Here is a 21,726-nt window from a genome sequence, read left to right as displayed (position 1 = left end):
TGAAGAGACAAATAAAATGTTATTTCCAATGAACGTCATACATGATTTTTATGCGTTCCATAAAAATAATTTATGAAGATTACAAAAGTTATTAAAATAAAAATGGAAGTAAAAATGACATTTTTATTTAATGAAATTTTCTGCGTGTGTACGTAGACTGTAATATTTAAATAATAATATTTTTTCAAATTTATGAGACATTCAAAAGACGGATTAATGTACAATATATTTGAAGATATTACCCGTTAATCATGTTGACGTAAAAAGAAGAAGATATTTCTTCATGTATACATAAAATTGACACGCGATCAGACAGCGAAAATTGTTGTATTCGTTGTATCGCAGCAATGATTCATCGCGTCCACGTGCGTGAAAATGCGTGCACTGTGATATCGAACTATCGTGGCATGACGCGCTGTATGGAGAACACACACGTGCGCTAGAATACACGTGCATGAACGTTAGAGTTGAATTCTCGCACGAGCAGCTCAAGTAATTGCTAAGTAAGGCTTTGCGAAGCGAAAGCAAATACACCGCGTCGATCGACCGCGCTGTATCGCGCAAATTAGCAGGAAATTTAGATAATCTGTACAAATCACATACGGCAAACGTTTACGGCGCCCAAAGGACTCGTCAAAGACATGCTGGCTCTATGTCGAGATGTAATAATCGCGCGTTCACAAGGGCGATTACACCCTTGGAAGATAATTTAAGTTCGCGAAAGCAGGTAATAATGAGATCTGCGCAAGAGGAAGAGGCACGGAGAGTGCGGAGGGTTAAAGTTGTTAGAAGTGTATTTATTATGCGAGCATATATTACACACTACACGTCTCCATCTGGATGATTAAGTACGCCGTGACAGTATTAACGTAGGATATAAGTTATAGCAATATTTTTTTTTTCGCTCAAAGCAAAAGCAGCCGAGACCGCCGTTTGTACGACGATACGTAGAAACACGCTATACAACTCGCGTTTCGCAGTGTAATTGTATGTATTTATATTTCGGTACATGTAGAGAAAGAAAGAGAGGGAGAGAAAGAGAGTGAAAGAAAGAGAGAATGAGGGAGAAAAAGAGAGAGAGATATATCGAATATATATATTACTTATACATATGTTACATAAATAAAGTTACGTCCTTTCACGATATACAGGGTGACACCAAGTATGAGACAGAAGCTTTAGGACAACACGGAAGATTAACTTTTGGGAACAGTGTACTTTGGACATGCTAGCTTGAATGCTCATTTACTCATGTTACCAAATGTCGAAGAATATAATTATTTCTGAGTTAGAAAGACATTTATTAGAGCCTGTGCATCGAGAATAAAATATTTTTCTGAACGTGAGAATATTTAGGAGAGAGATGTGTGGGGTTTATTGGGCTTTTAGGATCATAATTTTTATTTTCATGAAAACACATGTTTTTCGAGAAAAAATATAAATTCGCTCGTAAATCGCCTTTCAAGACAGAAAGAGTTTTTTGATATTTTAAAAACTTTAAAACTTTAAAAACGCGCTTAGTCTCTCTCGATATTTATATATGAGTTTCTCGATATTTACATATTTACATATGAGTTTCTCAGGGTTTCTCAATTTAGCGCTCCCATCATTTTACATTGATATTATAATAATCTATTCAGTTCTACACACTTCTACTTTGTTGAAGTCACTGAACGGTTATTAATTTTTAACATACGTCTTTTTAACGAAATACAATTAAATGAATACGAATAGTAGTTGAATCACAATCAAACTATGGCAGCAAATTTCTTAAAAATCAAATCGCGTAAGCAAACGTTTTATAAGACACATGCAGAGTTTATGAATATTGATGAGGCAGCCAAATTCATACTTTATATAAAGTTATATTTTATCGATATATCTGTTTTTATTTTAATTTTTTTATTAATTTCATTTATTTATTTTCCCAGAATTTCTCTAATTTTATTAATTAATAAAGTTTGCACGTTTCGAACATCCTATATTACGGATATTCCTCTTCTGAATAGTAATGAGGATTTCGTGTTGAGTTACGTCACTCATTTGCAAAGTATTTATACAGTAAGCAACTGATACATAAATAATAAACGGAGCGTGAATATATGGATTGAGAACTCCTGATATATATCTACATATTATTTTACGATCGCGATTTTATCGCGACGCACTCACACGCGGGTTTGACTTGCGAGCATTGTACAGACTCGATCGAACAGCGAAATACCGGAATTTGTTCCAACCGCCTCGGCGAGCTTTGATATGTAGGATTTGTTGCAATATTCCAATACCAATACTCACCAGTTATGAATTGTATGAATAATCAGGTGGACTTGAACAATGACGATGGCATATACGAAGATTGGAAACACAATTCTAGGTTTCACGGCTCGATCGAGCGTAAAAGCGCAACACCAGGATTTTCGGACTCATGATGTAAATGCAAACTATCGATTTCTCTTAAAACGCACTGGTGGAATACGGGTGAAATTAATATACCTTACAAAGGATTAAAAAATAAAAGTTATAAACAAAATATAAATCTAATAAGTGAAAAATATTAAATAAAAGGGGAAAACTTGGTAAGAAGTTCGTTATCGAGTTTCGTGTTATGTTCGCAAGATTTCTGTTCGGACGGAAGTTATGCCGAACTTCTCGCAATGCTGTGTACGTACGTGTTCTGAGTTTCGACGATATTTCACGCCTTCTGTTTCGTGGTCAAGCGTGAAATTCGCCGTGACCGAATTTTTAAACATATCAGGTACGAGTACGCGATTGCTGCTTGCGAATCAATCAATCTCATTCTACGCTGTATTTTTCTTCTTTTTCTTGAAATAATATGGCTGTGTAAATTTCTCAAAATCTTTTCATCGAGCTGCGAGACAGTGCGTATCAACGATCGCTGTACTAAGTTACTTCTATTCAAAACCAATCGCGGATCATTGTCTAACAGGACAACGACTGCTCAGAAGAAAGAGAACGAAAATATTCCTATGAAGTATTTAATTAATTTTTCTCGTTTAGTGTTTAAAGATTTAATGTCTGTTAGCAGTTTTACTGAAGAAAGGATACACTTTTAGCGTTTTTTTACTATTATGGCTCGAGACGTTATCGCGTTTCTTGATGATGAGATGATACACTGTGCTCCTTTAATATCTAACAGTGTATATAAACGTTTTATATTTCAAAGACATTTAATATTACTGTCGTGATTTGTATAATAGATATGTATCGATACTTAAATCTTAACAATATTTAGTAACAGCTTTGAATTTTAAGAGATATAGTACAATACACGTTGTGGCATCTTAATGCAAAAAAGTTACTCTGGTAAGTATTTTCACATTTATTTGTGTCTTCAATGTTCATGAAGATCTATCACAGAACAACAGAAGTTAAAACCAATACAATCCCTCAAGACATCATTTATATATTTATACGTAAAATAAAAATTGTTTAGATTTAGAATAAATATATTTCTCCATATATTCATTACGCCAGAAATTAAACTCGTCAGTTTTAATTTGGAAGAAAAAGACAAACATATCTATATGTCGGGTCTTAATACGGCACAGAAATGCAGAGTATGATCTGTGTCCTGTGTTTAATTAACTCGTACAAAGTTTCATCATTCGCAATCGCGAAGTTCACGTTTTAACTAATATTTGATCGACATAATGTGATCATCTCAAATCACGTTTATGTCGAACATGCGGTGGTTTCCTCGATTTTCAAATTTGAACGAAGTAATTAGCGCATGTCTGAGAAAATACATATAATATAGTTAACCATTTATACGTTTATGCGTTTCATTTATAGCGCGGTCTGTCTAAAAAGCTCCGAAACTGAATGTACAAGTAAGTAAGTGACATTTTTGCAATAACTAATTTTTAATATTAGTATTTGACTACTTGTGGCTACAATTTTTTTTATGACGCTGCAAGCGATATGTTTCGAAAATAGCCGTGTGGTTTCCGTTGAATTTTTTCCCTTGTAAAAATTTTCGTAGTGGAATAGGGGATTGTTGTCAAATTTTGTCTCAAAATTCAAGGAGGATATTAGTCAATTCCAGATTCACATTTTGAAACAAATTTTGTTTCAAAATTCAAATCTAAATTTATCTCAGAGGAAGTAACCAAAGTGAGAGCGACAAAATCCAAAATCAAGACGATGTTGGTCATTTTCTTAGACACAGATGACTTTGATTTCGGAAAATGCAAATGAAGGAAACACTTTTGATAAAATTTTAGACATCAAAGCAAATTGACTTCGAAATATGTAGTTTTTGTGACGAGCGCAATGAAGAACATTTCAAAAGATGATTGTTGTAAAAACTTGTATACAGAGAACAAGATTTGCACTCGAAAGTTCTATTTATATTTCATTGAAACAAATTTAATTTTAAATGAAACATATTTTGTTCAATCAAAAAAATTTAATTTTAACGCAAATAATAACATTCTTAAATTAAACATCCATTTGGTTGGACTATTCCAATGCATAAATTTGTTTAATTTAAAGAAATCTTTTCTCTGTGTAACGGTTAAAAGAACGTTCTGAGCATTGCATTGAAGTCGGGGAGGGAAGGGACGGACTATGTTGAAAGTTTTTATTAATAAAATTTATATATCTCTGTTTTTCGATTTTTCCTGAATCCAGTCAGAAACGTTTTAAACATCAAATCGTGTAAAGCGAGCAGTGACATTAAATATACAATTACAAGCTTGTATGTAGAGAGAAGGAGAGCGAAAGGGAAAATAATTTAATAGAAGTGTTTCACGATTTGTTAACTCTTAAAACACACAATAGCTTTTGATATCTTTATTACACACGATGAATGTGTCCTGGGTCATGCTGTTCAAAAAGTTCAGTTATTGAGTAACTCGAAAATGATAGGTATATTTTGTTAATGTATAAATTGATATAATCAATAAATTAAACGTTTATTGCATTTTAAATAATGCATTTTATCATTGATATTGCGCGCAAAATGTTAAATTAATTAGAGAAAACATTTTGAATATTTTTAAATTTTATATTTATTACATTTTTTAAATATTATTTATAACATTTAATGCAAGTCATTTCATTTTTAATCTTTTTAATAATTTGTTAAATTTTTGTAATGTAAACAAGAATTAATTAAAAATAAAAGAGAGATATGAAAATTTTTTAGCTGCAAAAAAAGAAATTACACTTTACAGATCATAATAGGTTTTTCGTGTCTTAAGATTTCGTAAATACCTGAAACTTTCTCGTTGAAAAATACGGAGAAACAAGGGTCGGCAATACATAAAACTTATTCTTTAGATGCCAAAGTTTTTTTTTAGGAAATATATAAATCATTATTTAGCCACGTGTTCCTAGTATTTCGAGGGAAAAAAATGTTGAGTATATAAATGACCCAATCGTGTGTATTAAAAGTTAATATTAAATTATTGAAGATATAATATTAGATCATCAAGAGGTGTGCGGTAGCGTCTCCGATGCCAGGCATAAAATCAATCAACCGAACGTGACTATATCCATTGTATGAGTATCAAGCGCTACCATTTCCTTTTGTTCGAAAATTTTACACACGTCAAGCATGTTTTCGATTACATTACTTCCGAAGCACGTTTCTTTCATGATAAAAAATTTATAACGCGATGTTTTTCTTACGTTGCGTCGATGTAAGTTTTTGATTGCAGCCACTCCGAAAATTGACGCTGTCAATCTCAAATCTCGAAATGTGCGCTAAAAACAATAATTTTATTCTTAGGTACCTTTCACATGGTAAGCGATTTTTGTCCCTCCAGTCGACAAGCTCGCGTTTGAGATGTGTCAAGATTTAAGAGATTTGCATATTTGAAATAGAAATAGAAGAGATTCGTACGATAATTTTACTTCTTTAGGAAAGAATAATCAATTTAATTGCTTGATTTTATCTAAATTTCCTTTTATTCTTGGAAACCATTAACACTTTGACTACCAAATTTTTGTAATCTGTCTTCGCACTATTATTTTACACTCAAATTTATTTATAAAATAAGTATAAAAATTAGTAAAAGACCTAAAATTTAATGTTTCTCGAAATATTTATGGATATTTTGGCTTGTGTGCGCTAAAGATATACACAACGTACGAATAATAAATATGTCTTTTCTGCATCGCGTATATTAATGTAAATAAACATATTTATTGCTGCCTGTCATTTTGAATTCGATCAATAGTATAGCTAAAAGCTTCTAATTTTGGTTTCGTAAAATATATAATTAAAATACATATTTTTCAATAAAATATATTTTTTAATAAAAATTTTTTATTATGACATATATAAGTTGATCTTTTTAGATTTCACATAATATACTATATATGGAAGTTAAAAATAACAAAATGTTGTTTAACTTAAAGGATTGGATTATTGTTTCTTCGATATTTAACAGAATTTGAAGAAATCATCAATATAATGGAACACCGTCACAATTAATTTCGTGACTATAGATGTGCATCCAATTACATACATATGGCAGTCAAAGTGTTGCAAACAAGACCGTGCAAATTTGTTACTTAGTGTATCATTTTTATCTTAACGTTTCTTTGATAAATATATTACTGAGGCGTGTATAGAGAGAATGACGCATTGAAATCAGTCCAGATGCAAATTTTTGCACGGCCCGGAGTGTTACGAACAAATGACGATATCGTTCGTTTCGATATACGTTACGTGCGTTCGTGCTGATGCAATAAAGTCTACAATCAAAGCTTTTTACTAGGTTTTCGAATGCTGTGCAACATAGTTTTAAGCCTCCGATGTACATTTGTAAATATTCTACGAGCTACACACAAACGGTACCATTAATCCTATATTGTTACGTATAGCTTCGTGTTAAACGTGGCGCGGTTTACGACGACGTTCTGATCGGGTTGATTTGGTGAAACGTAGTTTGCGTATGTTCGTGCCGCGTGAAGTCCGAACGAGTGCGCGGTCACTTGCGATAAATGACACGTGTGCTCGAGCGTGACAAACGTCCGCAGAATTGAACGACGTTCGTCGTGGATCATCGAGGTTTCGCATATCGTATTTTTTGCAAAATGAGAAATTGCTTCGTTAGTTTAATTGTTTACGTCATTATGCCAAATGAATTTCGCGAGTTTGAAATAATCACGCGACATGGTTACCCTTTTAACACGCTAATAACGTTCTTCGTTCCGCTATTTAATCCGTATAATCGGGACCGCGTATATTTGTCCTATTTAAAGTAATATGCAACTAATGGTAGATACAGCTAATGGAGATTAATGAAATTTGTAAAGTCTTCCTGCGCGCGCGAAGTAACGTTACTCGAAGACGAAAACTGTCGTGAACGGAACGTCTCTCGCAATTTCGCGAATTCCGCTTTTATAGAAATTCGTGAATTCCTCTCTGCTGTTGCAAGTTTCGTCGACTACGAAACGACTGCTTCCAACTTCTTTTTTCCCGGGACAAGGTGACGGTATTTTGGCAAGACGCAAGACAATATTCGCGTTACAATAACGTTTAAAGTTTCTCGAGGAAGGGAACGCGAGACGACTCCGTCATGGAGTAAAATATGGTTTGGCGGAAAAGAAGAGAGAGAGAGACGCCTGGATTTTAAAGCTGCGGCTTTCAATTTGAGGGATAAATCTTTTAATTTATGTAAACCTCCGAAAGATATAAAACCTACTTAAGTCCTTTCGGCCACAATGAATTCGCGCAAACCGGCTGTGAAGTTTAAAGTCATTTTCATAACTCCGCCAAGAAGTTTGTCAACTTTCTCTCTCTCTGGCTTGTCGACCGATCATCTCTCGACTTATCCCCCGCGGGAGCCGCCCCCGTCTCGTCTTTACCTTCGTAGATCGCGCCATGTGCCACTTAACATCGTTGTAAAGGGTAAAGAGACTTCCGGACGAAGTCGATCGCTTCTTAATTAGCGAAGTTCGCACGCTTTGCTTCTCGTTTCACTAACGAAACGCGGAGAACAAGTACGGTAGGATATGCCAGCGCAATCTCTACGTAATCCTCGCATTTCCACAACCCATCATGAGAGCCACATATTCATCCCCGTTTTGCATCGCATTTAGCACTACACTAAATGGCTGTCTGATCCCAAAGTCTCAGAGGCCAATTAATAAAACGAAGATGTGTATCAGATGCACGAATAGTTTTACTGAAGTATGTAAAAATTCAGCTAGATATTGATCTGAAAATAATTTTGTGGGAATAAAATCAAATTAAATTACATTTGTTTTATTTGATTTACTTCACCATATGAATATAAATAATGTTTTATTTCGGAACGATTTTTAAACTGTTCGTAATTTGATTATTTGTTTCCGTTATTTTGTTGGATTATCAAGATAATTATGTAGAACGAAATTATATTATATCGATACGTAAGTTTTACGTACAAGTGAATGAGGTCATTGGGCGCTAAGCTATATCTTTAGTAATTATCAGGATGTCCAATTTGCTATACTAAAACTAATTGCTATACTAACTATACTGAAACTAGAATAAGCGCGGAGATAAACTTTTAAAAATTCTGTCCATTTTTTTAAATGTACATCAATTTGAATTCTCTGGTGGTCAGTATTATAACAGAGCGTGATGGTAATTTCAATTTTTATGCAGTTTTGTGTTATTATTTTAGGTCATTATATTTTATTTCAGTGATATATGAAGAGATACAAAATTGGACATACTTTATATCATTTTAAATTTAAATTTGGTATTATATGTTCATATTTTTTCTTTCCTTTTAAATCAATATTTAAGTCATTTGTATTTAGAAAAATTTAGATTATAAATATTTGATCATCAAAAGTGAAATGTATCAAACATTTCACATTACATTAATTAAGAATGGCCTATTTTCTTATACGTACAATTTACGTACAATTTACGTATTGATAGCAATATTGTATCACTCAATAGTGACAGCATTCTACAGTTAAGCGTTGATAATAATGTTACAAAAAGTGTTAATATTCTAGCATCCTAGTCCGAGTTCTACATAATTATTTTGATGTTATAAACAAAATTATTTTCAGATCTGTATCTAGTAAATTTTTAGATATTTCAGCAAAATTATTTTTTTCGTGTGTCTAGATTTAGTGTTAAATGCAAGATGAAGATACGGGTTTCAGTCTGATGAGTTAGAAGAATATGAGACTTAACAGTTCCAGACGATGATATGAATGGTAACCAAAAATACATGTTCGTGTGAAGAGAGAAAGAGTGAAAGAGAAAAGGGAGAGAGGTAAGCCTAGTCTTCTGTTATAGCGTGACACTTCGAAAGATGTTAGAAGGTTTCTTATAATCCTGAGTAAAATGGCTGTATTTTTCTAACCTGATACTTTCCCCTCTGTACATATATGCGACACATGTATATGATATGTATCGATACACTCACGACGATATCCGACACATGCGTGAAGACGATGTCATGATTTGCAAGAGCAAGTCAACATAGCGCTGTATATCTGTGTAAATATTCTAAGTCTAATTGAAAGAGCATGTTTGCGTCTGTTTGTGTGCACGTTTATGGAGGAGTACGACGGAGTTTCTGACGATTCCCGATAATCGAGTGAGAATCACAGAAACTTCCTGCGAAATGATCGGCACGCTGTCTTTCGAGGATGAAAGTGTTGGAGTGCTGTAACGTTAAAAAAACAGAGATATATATTATACATAGTATATTATACGACGTAACGTACGCGCGTGTTATGCCGATGCGTGAGATCGGATGCTGTGTTTTCCTATGGATTTCTTATTTATTATCACCAATGGTCTATACAGGGCATAGGTTTAAGAAAAGAACTTTTAATTTGCTGAGATTTAAACCGCGAGAAAATAAGAGCGTAAAAAAAATTTAAAAATGTTGTATGTATACTGAAGGCAATACCTATACATACTTAAGAGAGCGTGAAAAATTACGCGAAGACACATTTACACGCGACATGAACATACATATACACAGAACAGGACACTTGTTAAAAGTAATAAATTATAGTATAAATTAAAAGTGATTTTCTAATTTTTACCTCCAGATCACATCTCTTTTCACTTCTGGGTCACTCGGCATTCCAAAAAGAGCGATGTAAACGCACTGAGAGAAAAGATTTTGTTAATTTAGCAAGCCACCAGTACCTTTAACTGGTGATCGGTAAATATATGACAACAAATTATGTTGTTGTGATTGCTGCTAGTCTGCTATACCAATCAATTATTAGTAACAGAAACGAACTATATAGAATTTAACCTATCTTTTGGATAGACTTTAGCTCGTTTACATAGAATTCGTAGATGATCGTGGAGTTTTAAGTCGTAGGAAACCGATCAAGCACAGTCAAATATAGGGAGAATACTTGACTAGAATTAGTCAATTTCTTACGATTTGAGACTCTGCAATCGTTTATATATATAAAAGCCTCTTATTTGCTAGCGATACTATTGATTCTTTGTTACATTGACGAATTAATTTGCAATCGTAACAAATCGATTGTTTTTTTAACAAATATCACATTTGCTTTCCCTTGATTTGTTCCTATAACAAAATCATTTCTCTCAGTGCGTACAGTTAAATGGTAAATAAATATGCTCGCACGTGAAAGTTATGTTTCCACAACGAGTCCTTACTATAATGAGTATTAATGAATACCGTGTAAAATAATATCGCTAATGAGTTTCGACACGGCACGTGTATTAAAATGAGTCGCGATCCTGCACTCGGAAATGCGTACGATAAAAGAACTTCGCAACAGTTTCAATTACAGATGAAATAATGAAAATAACGAAAGAGCCCAGATCCAATTTGCAATTAAATCGCTCATGCTATCTCCATAAAATGCACGAATGAAGTAATCTAACGTAAGCCGATGGTACATTATTCACTCTACGGCGCGGAGAAATTCTAGAATGGAAAACGGGATAAACCTATATTATTCTCGCCAGAGCATAATTAAGTGTGAAACTTACAACTGACTTCTAGTCGGTCGACTCATTGCTAGAAAAATAATGGAAGTGGCGGATAAATGTGAAATTTATCTGGCTAAATCATGAATCGTAAAACAACGGAGATATACACACACTGGACACACAATTATTCTGCATAATTGCTTAACAACTCGAGTGGAGATGAACTCAAAATGCAACGCACCCCTGGGATATGAATACTTATATCAAACTACGCTATCACTACATAGTGAAACTTTCAGCTTAGTAAAGTTTAATATTTATAAATATAATATAAAACTCAGTTCAATTTAAATAATAAATTGTACTTAATATGATTAATTACTTTTTTAAAGTCGGAATTCGCGTTATCAAATATATTTGTAAAAAGATAACTATACGTTTAAATGTGTGTGTTTTGTGAAGAACTGACACTTCTGTGAGAATATAAATAAAAAAGTTAACAAAAAGCAAAATTTAAAACACTAATTTTAATGATTAAAAATATTTCTGAATTGAATGCGAATATTAAAAATATTTTGCCGGTTATACACACGGTTTACTTTTTATTTATGTTCTTGTGGAAGTCAGTTCTTTATTCCATTCAGGTAATTTCCCCTTCTAGATGTGACATCTTTTTTTCAAGCTATTACAGGCTCGAATCCACCAATACGTGCGACTACATTGATCTGGTTCAATGCAATCTGCAGTGACAATAGTCGCGGCCAACTATCACGACCGTCAGCGAATTCAATCTGCAGCGAAATCGTTTGGTGCCAACTTTTACGGACATTTGAGGAATAAAAGGTATTCCGGGGTTTTGGCCGTTTATACCCGTGTGAGCATCGAGGTACTTGGACGTGTGATGAACAAAAGGAAGAGAAACCGAACGAAAATAGATAAATAGTGAAATAAAAGGTAGTACAAAAACGAACTGCAGGTGGTATGAAAACGTTATATCTGTTGTATATGAACAGACAAATCTAAAATAATTTTTCCACGTCAAATTCTACTTGGTTTGTACATGAAGAAACTTAATGTATCGGTATCAAATATTTATCACGACAATTCTAAAATAGCGTTTCCGCGAAGTCAAATAAATTGTTACGTTCAACTTCATTACGAGAAATTATAAACTTATAATTTAACAAACGCAATGTATTTAACATGTGGAAATAAAAAGAATAAGAAATAGATTTAAATAATAATGTTTTAAATATTATCACGAAACAAATTAATTGATGCAATGGTTTCAGAAAATAATCAATTTTATTGATACATTTATAATACATTAAAATACTGGTAACAAAATAGATTTTTACACTAGATAACACTGGATAATATTTAAAACTAATTAAATATTATATTATGAATAACAATAAAAAATATGTGCCACTTCTAATGTAATACCTTTGATTACTTGTTCTGGTCACAGTAATTACTCAAATTTCATAAATGTAAATAGGTAATATTTTGAATGTAATGTACATCAAAGCAGTTTGAAATAATAGTAGTCCTAGATTGCTATTAAAGATGATATCCAACTCCAATCTGAAATAATATTGTAAAAAGTTCTATTATATATTAAATTAGTTATATATAGTAAAAACATAAAAATTATATATAATTATATCATATATCTTTTATATGTAGTGCGATATTTAATAATTATAATTTTCTAAATAATAAGAACAATAAGTCTCAATTATTTGAAAACAAAGAGAAACATATCAAATGTGCAATTTTTTGTACAATAAAAGTTATAAAATTACGAAAGCTATGAAATAAATTATGAAAATATTTAAACAAGTCATGTTACAGTGTATTTTGTTTTTTACCACATTACTTATCACGTTGTGATTTATTATTTTTAAATTTCATTCGCATTAAGTATTTGGAATTTCATCAACTTCGATGTATGTAAATAAAATTCTGTAATTAAATTTAATTAAACCGTGATGAAATATAACGGTTATTGTAAATATCTCCTAAACTTTGATATTATAGAATTGCATTTAACGTTATGTAATTCGATCTATATGCGACCCGCAAATATGCGTCATTTCAAACCTACAAGTTGGAATTCGCGCGTGTGTATCATGTGTTTCACGCAATTTCCATTAATTTAATTAAATTCTCTTTATATGCACTTCCTCAGAGGACGCTCTGTAAAGGTAAACAATGTAAACGTGAGCACGTGCCGGTCGATATTTCAACGAACACAATTTGTTTCAGCCGACGTCGGGACTTGTTTCATCTTTAATCCCTCGCGATTAATCATATTTACCGACTGCGAAAATAATTGCCACTGTAGCAAAACAAGTAACGGGCCGCACGGTACGCTGCCTCCTCCTGTCTTCTGTTGGCTGAGATAGAAACTTCTCCGGGTGTAATTAATGTAAATAAGAAACCCAGGTGACTACGAATGAGATGCCCCATTTCTCTCTGCCTACCTTCGTTTCTTCCACCTTACGATCCCGCGGAAAGGAAGCCGACACCTGCGGCACTCGGCACGCGGAATGGCCGTATCTCGCGTTAAATTTTTGAAGGATTTACGAGCAGCGTTGCGCCTGAACGTAGTGTACGCGGAACATTTTATTTGTGCTCTTGCACAAAGCGGAAAACTTTCATTCTTGAAGAAAACACACATTTCAACGCCTGGCGCCGAAGAAATAGCGCAATCATTTTTTGTAATACCGAAAGTAGTACCGAGGAACTCGCAATGTTATTTAAATATCTGTATTTGATTGACTTCTAAGTGTTGCTAAACAAAATTTAATATTCTTGTTATATAAATTCTCAATTGTTTTTTCATTTTGTTTTAGTTCATGTAGTATTTCAATTTCGTGGAAACTTTGTAAAATATTAAAATAATTTGCAAGTGTTACGTGAAATGTGACTCTTTATGTATTTGTTAAACTCTATATATTAACTATATTGCGACTTTCCATTATTTTTGTATTATAGAAACGATGATTAACAGACAAATAAAATAAAAATAAATAAAAAAACTCGGAAATTTTCGAGTTGCATTATTGAGCAGACGATTTACAAATTGATTTATTATAATATATTTTTCACGCGATTTATGCAAAATAAAATTTGTTCTAATATGTAACAGTGCAATAAATTGATTTCGCCTTTTGACTAAATGATTGGAGTTTATGTATATCAATAGACCTACAGGATTGTCAGACACAAACGTGTATGATTAACAAAATTAGTTTACTAATTAATATTTCGTGAATACGTATTCCATATTCATAAGCTTCCACCAGCGAACTTCCAACATTCGATAGCATTTGCCGAAGCAAACAGACGTACTTCCAAATGATAATTAGGAATCTACTGTGTATAGAAAAGAGTATTGAAATTTCCAAATTGAAATATATTTAATATATATTTGCCTGTAAATAGTCCATTTATAAAATTCTGAACTACATACTCACATTCAATGCATTCACAAAATTTAACAATTAAAAAAGACTGAAAAAATATGTCTGCATATAAAAATAAATTTTCATAATAAAATCCTTATTGCATTTCTAATATTTATTTTATTACTTACAGAGTATAATATAAAAATTTCGTAAGTACTATTTCCTTCTCTTTTTACTTTTCCAGTCATTTAATAATATGATAATGAATGCAACGATAAATTTGAACACAAGTTTTCGTTTAATTAATGTTTATCTATGGACATTTATTGTACTTGTTAATTTTTATTGTTAATTAAAACTCATAGAAAATGTGTTCTTTTAATTTATAAATTTTAAAATATTTTTTGTAAATCGTTAAGTTATACATGTATTATTTATATAACGTGTAATAAATCTCAAATGGATTGGAAAAGTTAGATAAATTATTTCAATCTGCGATATTATTACAACTTTGACAGATCGTTCTCTAAAATGAAGTATAATATATGGAAAAAGTTATTGCCCTATCCAATAATTATACAATGATCACTCAAATACAAATGACATTTATACTCGCGGGGATTGAATTATTTAGTCAATTAAATGGAATAATAAATTCATTTAACGAGTTAGTACTCCTGCGCAGCGAAAAGTGTGGAAATATAAATGCGCTAAATTTAATGTCAAACTCCGAAGCGGCCTGGTAATTTCTTTCTTTTAATACACGCTTTCGCCCGAGAGGTGTGGCCGCTTTATCCCGAAAGCATAAAGTATAGCAAAAACTGCAATTTACTTGATTTACTCGCGGAAATGTACGGTGTCACGATACGGTGGTGCCGTTAGTGCAAAGTGAAACATAATGGAAGAAAATCATAAAATGCTAAAAAAGGAAAATGTGATACGTAAGAAGATGAAGATACATAGGACAAGATAGGAAAAGAAGAAATAAAGGATAGATTGCTCGTAACTGACAAGCACGAAGCTAATAAAAACGACCAAAGCAATGTTACGCCATTATGAAAGCTTTCGAGCGATATGAGTATCGCGTACCACAGAATCGTGCCTTGAGAACTCACTTTTGTAAATGCGGGAACCTGCGGTTGCGCTAATTTCGGCGGAGTTAAACCCGCTTTCACTATCCCAGGTTCTATCGGTCTCGTGGCAGGATTACCCGTATGTAAGGTGTAATTTATCCCGTCCAAACCTCCCAGTTGCAGCTGCAAACCTGTAAAATACGTTAATTGCATTATGCTTAACTGTGCATAAAAAAGTTGTTGAAAAAACGAGTCCTTAACGTAATTGGCAGGACGAATTGCTATTATATATATATATATATATATATACATATATAAACTCGATAAAAGAATAATAACAATGGTAGCAATAATATATTTCCATGTTGGGTAAAATTTATCTCGAGTCAGTATCGTGCAACATTTCCTATTTGCATCTTATAATTTTCATATCAAGGTTTGAAGAATTTTACAGATAAATTCTTGCCAAAATTGAAACGCGTTATATCACTCCGCTATTCCATTAAATTCCGGAGCGCTTTTAACGGATTACTGTACCTTCGGAGAAATTCCAGGGTGTTACGTTAAAATGTATGTTACGGTCGAAACCGAAGATGGAAAACTTACTTAGAGTATAGTGCTAGGATACCTGTGGGGTACCATGGATTTCTTGCCTCTTGAGTTGATCGTAATTGTTCCACGTGATGTAAAGTTTGCCCAAAGTTCAAAGTTGGTATGCTCGCAGGTATGTCCATCGTCATGCCATCAGGTATGCTCGTTGATATGCCTCCAGTTATGCTTCCAGATATACTATTGGGTGTATTTGAAGTCAGACTGTTTGGTATGCTTGCTGTGAAGTCCACAGGTAAGTCTATGTGTGTGCCTGTAACAAAGTATAAATAAAAGGCTACAGTATTCGCATTAATTATTAAAACATTCCTCTAAAATATTTATGATCTTACAAAATTGAAGAAATTTACAAAATAATCCCCCTTGTGATAAATTTATAAAATCAGTTAACGAAATGTAACAGTAGTCACATAGTCTCAATAATATAATTACATGTTTGTCTCTTTGATATTATTATTATCTTGTTTAGAAAAAAAATAAAGCCTTGACTTATCATGTACATTAAGCTTTAGATTATTACTATTTATGTAACGTAATTATAAAACATAATCACACACACACACACACACACACACATATCATACCTAGCAGTAACTTGTTCTTTGTCGCCGCGTTGGACGTCATTATAGGTTTTAATGGCAGCGTTGTGGAAACGTCATTTTTAATTTCTATTGGCCAAGAAATGGGCGCGATAGGTATATTCGGTAAAACGCGTTTCGTCTTCGAGTTTAGAGACAACGGAGCATAGCTGGAAGATGTTTCTGGTTCTGAGAATTGCTGCAAAGACCAATGGTGTTTAACTTTCATGGGCAGCGTGTAGTCTATTAAGGAGGTCTGAATATCCTTCAGTCCGGTTTTGTGCTCTTCGGGGAGAATGTAGTTTAACGTGGAGCTTTGGGTTTCAACGTTCTTCGGTGCTTCTGGCTCTAAGAATTTAATGTTATGTTCGTTGATCTTGAGACTCCTCGGCATATGTGAAGACGTATGAGCGTGCATGTTGCTATTGTCACTCAAAGGAAGAGGATATGTAATAGCCCCATGTTTAGTAGCGTGAAAATAAATCGGTTGAAAGACGCTAAATCAAAGAGAAATCAAATTTTAATATAATATAATTATTTCATAGCTTAATTAACGCGGTTAGTTTTTCTTTATATTCTCGATTTTGCATCATAATTCTATAATTTTGAGAATTATTGAGAGAAATAAAATAAGCTAGTAAAAAAATAACAAGATTTATGTTAGGCTTGAATATTCGCAAAGACTATCAGTAAAAGCATAATTGAAAGAAGAACATTGCATTTAGTACTTTTTAATTTTACAGGAAATAAAAACAACGTATAGCCCCAATGTATAAGCAACATTTTTGTATTAAAATATCATTTTTTATGAATGATAGTTGGAACATTTTTTTATGGAGTCCTTCAATTGAAGAATATATAAATTAGTTAGAGCTATAACTTTCTTATCTACTTTAATTTACACACTGTGGCAATAAAAAATTATTAAACAAAATAAGTAATTATGCTAAATAAATATTGTCTGAAATATATTTGAAATTAATTTTGTGCATAACTTTGCAATGATATTATGCGATCGCCTGAGGTCCACCATGATATGTGAATGACATTCTTGTTCAGCAATTGACTAACTTTACAAGTTTAGTTTACTGCACAGTTACGCTGTATGTAACCAACGCGGCGGATAATAAAGCTCCGGTCAGCCATTACGTACTTTCCGGACGGCGCTATTGATGTTGCCATGACAGGCGAACTGGGCTTGGTTGTTAAACTTGTTAAGATGTGACCTACAATCGAGGATTGGTTTGTGCTAACTGAGATTGATGGAACGGTTGTTGGTAAGCTGTCAACTGGCTAAAAGCAGAACAAACATTTATCAGTTCCGCGCGTCGCTGATTCGTAATATATTTTTTCAGTGTGTTTACTCTTGTTTATACATATCATACATTTTGTAATCTTTAATATTCAATAGTATATTACAGGTAACATTGCAATTATTAATGTAAAATTATTTAAGAAAATTCGCAAGTCTTGTGTTTACTCAGTATCTAGATGATCGGTACAAATATCGTTAACTTAATAATAGCTTTAATAATAAATGGGATGTAAAATATATGCATAAGATACGCCAAGAAATATTAACATAATGTAGAAATTAATATGCAATCGGTATTATAATACATGTTTACGCAACATTGCAACGATTGACATAAGCATGAAGTAAAATAAAATTGCATAATATTAGAATTGTATAATATTAAGTATAAAATTATGTTTTTAAATTTTATTCGTTTTGCGCGAGTTATTCTAATTACAAGTATACGTAACAAAACTTGATATGGTTGACAGAATCGAGATGGCTTTCATTTACAATTGCAACTATATTCATTGCAAAAATGGATAGATACGTAAAATTTTCGGCGAAATAAAGTTTGCCTTCGGCTGAGTATCAGATTCAACGGACAGGATTAAATTTTGATTATATAATACCTCGCTTTGTAAAATCGAAATATCAGCTGTCATAGATTTTGCTCACCGCATTATAGTTGCTGATCGACGTTAGCGAGTTCCATCTCGGACCGAGTTCCATCTTGGAAGCTTCTGAGGAATGAGTTTCGCCCATACCAGAGGAAACAGAAGACATGGCAGAATTACGTCCGTGCATGATAACAGGCATTGATGATCGCGTCCTGGGCAACTCGGCGTTTAACGGAAGATACTCAGAAGACGGAACCATCAGCATCGAAGATAGTTTAGGCGCATGATTATCTATGAAAAATATGATTATCATACGAATAGCATAGATACAGTTTACCATAAAAAATTCCCAAGACATCAACAATGTAACGATGTTATTCTGAACGAGTGAGGGAAACAAAATTGTCCCCTAAAGGATAATTCATTATTTTTAAGTTCGAGGGTTGATGTTATATGCAAGAATCAGTAGAGATTTAATGTGATAGCTGAAAATTATTCTGCAATAATTAACGCGGTGTAATCAAGTTAAAATTCTGAGGGGACAAGTTTGTTTAACATTTTAGCTAACAAATTGTTTAATGATTTAGTAGAAAATTCAATATCGAATTGTTTACAAAACAATTTGCGGGAGTTAAATTAGAAAATAGAAGAGAACAAATTTAATTGTATTTATCTTATTGGAGAAAAATTTATTCTCTGATGTAAAGTTACTAAGGTAAAAATTTTTGTAAAAATTTTTCATTTAATTTTTCAGAACTTTTATATAAATTCTAGAATTTTTCAAAATTTTTATGTAAATTTAAGAATTTTTAATAATTTCATAACTTTTTAGAAAACTTCTCTAATTTTTAATACTAATTATAACACTTTTCTGAAGTGCGAGAATCTACATCTGTTTTAAAATTCTTTATACATCTGAATTCTGAAATATTTAAGAGATAAAAGATTTATGAAATTTCCTATTCCACAACTTCTGATTAAATCTTATAACATCTTTCCAGAAATTATAAAATGAAAAATCTTAGAAATCTTAAAGTGTTTCAGAATTCACATATATGAAAAATTCTAGGAAAAGTTATACACTTTCTTAGTATTTCTGAAAAAACATTTCAGATCGTATAAAAATTCTGAAAAAATTTGCATTAGAATAGATAAAGGATTCCTATCATATGTCTTTGATTGTGTAACATCTGTGAACTCACCGTACTTTGTATATATCAAAGAATTCCCGTCAAACGAAGTTAGTATATTTTTATATCGCTCGTACGAATCGATTGGTTTAATGTAAGAGTTATCTCGATAAAACTTGATCGAATTGGAGATGGATGGAGATTCGACGGAAGCCTCTTGCTTCTGAAATGCTTGTTCAGCCGAAGATAATTGTCCGCGAAATAAGTTTTTAAACGGCGTTTCAGTTGTAAACAACTGTTCTTTAAACGGTGCTTGGCTACCGTATGTCGACGCTTGTCCCTCGAAGATTTCTTCCGGTGTAAGCAATTGTTCTTCGAGAGGATTGTCTGCGAGGAGAGCCCGTTCTCCACGCAATTGTCGATTCTTTAGTGCTGCATCTTTGTACAACAATTTATCTCTAAACGATGTTATCTTAAAGGAATTCTGTTTGATCGGTTGATGACGAAAAATTGCTAAACCGAATGGATAGATGGCTCGATCTTTTAAGGATACATCGCGAAGGGTTCGTTGACCAGTAGTTTGATCTCTCACTGGTACAGCGGCCGAAATTTGCAGACCGATCGTTTTGTCGATAAACGGTTGATTCAGAAAGAAATTTCGCGGATGTGATTCACGATAAGTGACGTCCGCATTGGAAGAACCGTCTCTTTTAATATCGTACGCTCTCACAGATATCAATATTACGGCAATGACGACAGTCTGAAGATAGATAAAGGCACTCACGTTTGAAAATATCATGATCACACTGACGATTTTCACGACGATTTTTTAAAGGCTCACCAAGACTTATATTTGATCATAAATGACTATGTGTTTTAAAATTAAAAAATTGACGTGTTAACTCGCAGTATCTGCAAATTTTAACGGTGACATTGAAGATTGAACGTAATGGCTACAAGTGTAAGTGATCGAGATCGACAGTCTTATATAGGATCGATGATACTCTTTCTTTTCCAGTTTTTCACCCTTCCTTTACTAGTGTAGGACTGGTCTGGTTAAACACGTCTGATACTTGGCACACTTTTCTTCTTTTAGTATAGAATTCGAACTTATGACTTTTTTATATACGAGATACAATATAATATCATAATTTTATAAGTTACATTTTACAGGAAAGCATATTAAACTTAATATGCATTAATATTTCAATCGCTTTATTATTTTATTAGAAATAATACTATTTTATTAAAAATATCGCTTTTAAGATTTAGATCATGGATCTGAAAGAAAATCTAAAACGTTTAATTATAAAGCATATAGCCAACTTGTTTTTAAATGTATAAAGATATTTTTAAAAATAAAGTTATTTGAACGATTATTTTTGAAGAATTTTATGAGAAAAGAAATCTTGTATAATTAATTTTAAATGTATATATATGTATTTTAAGAGTATTAAGATTATATCATAATAAGATTATATATCGATATACTTTTTTAATGCTCTAACTACTTGAATATTAAGGGGAATAAGTATACTTTCTTCTCTGTAAATCATTTTTATTTTTTCTTGAAACTGTATTGAACTTTTACTAAGAATATAAGAATCTGAAATGGCTAAGAAATTTCTTCCACAGATCGAAAAGAGAAATAAAGGTACACTAAAAGAAGAATTGCGCTCGCTACTCCGTGTTTTAAGTGCAAGAAGGAACCACGTCCGCCTCGAGGTTCTTCGAGGGAAATTGCTCGCAATAGATGCGACCAATTGCAAAGGTTGCTCTTTACGCACAGATGAATGAATTTACTTTAGGAATATATCATTTCAAAGGAACTCGTTTTCTGCTAGCTCTTTCGACTTTTACCTGGAAGACAAATCGGGAAAACCGGTGGGATGAGGTTTATACTGAACTTCAGTTTCAAGTCTGAGATTGGAGAATGAGAAACAAACGAAAGAAAAAAGATAAAGAATGTCTTCTTCCAAGTAGCGTGCGGCGCGAAAAAGCCATCTGCGTTTCAACGTTCACGTGCAAAGTTTATTTTACTTCACGTCTTATAGATGCGGATCCGCCGCTTTCTTCGTGGCGAACAGG

General features: G+C 32.7%; 1 protein-coding gene across 1 annotated transcript; it reads right to left on the bottom strand.

Annotated features, from left to right (window-relative positions):
* Positions 1-12,382: 12,382 nt before the first annotated feature.
* On the bottom strand, positions 12,383-20,490 carry LOC108761766 (uncharacterized). The gene is made up of 7 exons (XM_018508481.1): positions 19,711-20,490; positions 18,567-18,799; positions 17,745-17,884; positions 16,598-17,088; positions 16,033-16,266; positions 15,447-15,595; positions 12,383-12,502 (listed from the first exon to the last, which is right to left on the bottom strand). The coding sequence occupies exons 1-7, from the start codon at positions 20,435-20,437 to the stop codon at positions 12,479-12,481; spliced, it is 1,998 nt and encodes a 665-aa protein (XP_018363983.1). The 5' UTR covers positions 20,438-20,490; the 3' UTR covers positions 12,383-12,478.
* Between the last annotated feature and the right edge of the window lie 1,236 nt (positions 20,491-21,726).

This window comes from Trachymyrmex cornetzi, unplaced genomic scaffold, assembly GCF_001594075.2.
Source record: "Trachymyrmex cornetzi isolate Tcor2-1 unplaced genomic scaffold, Tcor1.1 scaffold262, whole genome shotgun sequence".
Lineage (NCBI taxonomy): Eukaryota > Metazoa > Arthropoda > Insecta > Hymenoptera > Formicidae > Trachymyrmex > Trachymyrmex cornetzi.
This window is presented reverse-complemented; position numbering and strand designations above follow the sequence as displayed.

Excerpts from the sequence above, each read along its gene's own strand:
- LOC108761766 (XM_018508481.1), bottom strand. The coding sequence starts at position 20,437 with ATGATATTTTCAAACGTGAGTGCCTTTATCTATCTTCAGACTGTCGTC. Across the intron at positions 17,885-18,566 it reads CGATCAGCAACTATAATGCG|CCAGTTGACAGCTTACCAAC; the intron begins GTGAGCAAAATC and ends TTCTGCTTTTAG. Across the intron at positions 16,267-16,597 it reads AAAGAACAAGTTACTGCTAG|GCACACACATAGACTTACCT; the intron begins GTATGATATGTG and ends ACTTTGTTACAG.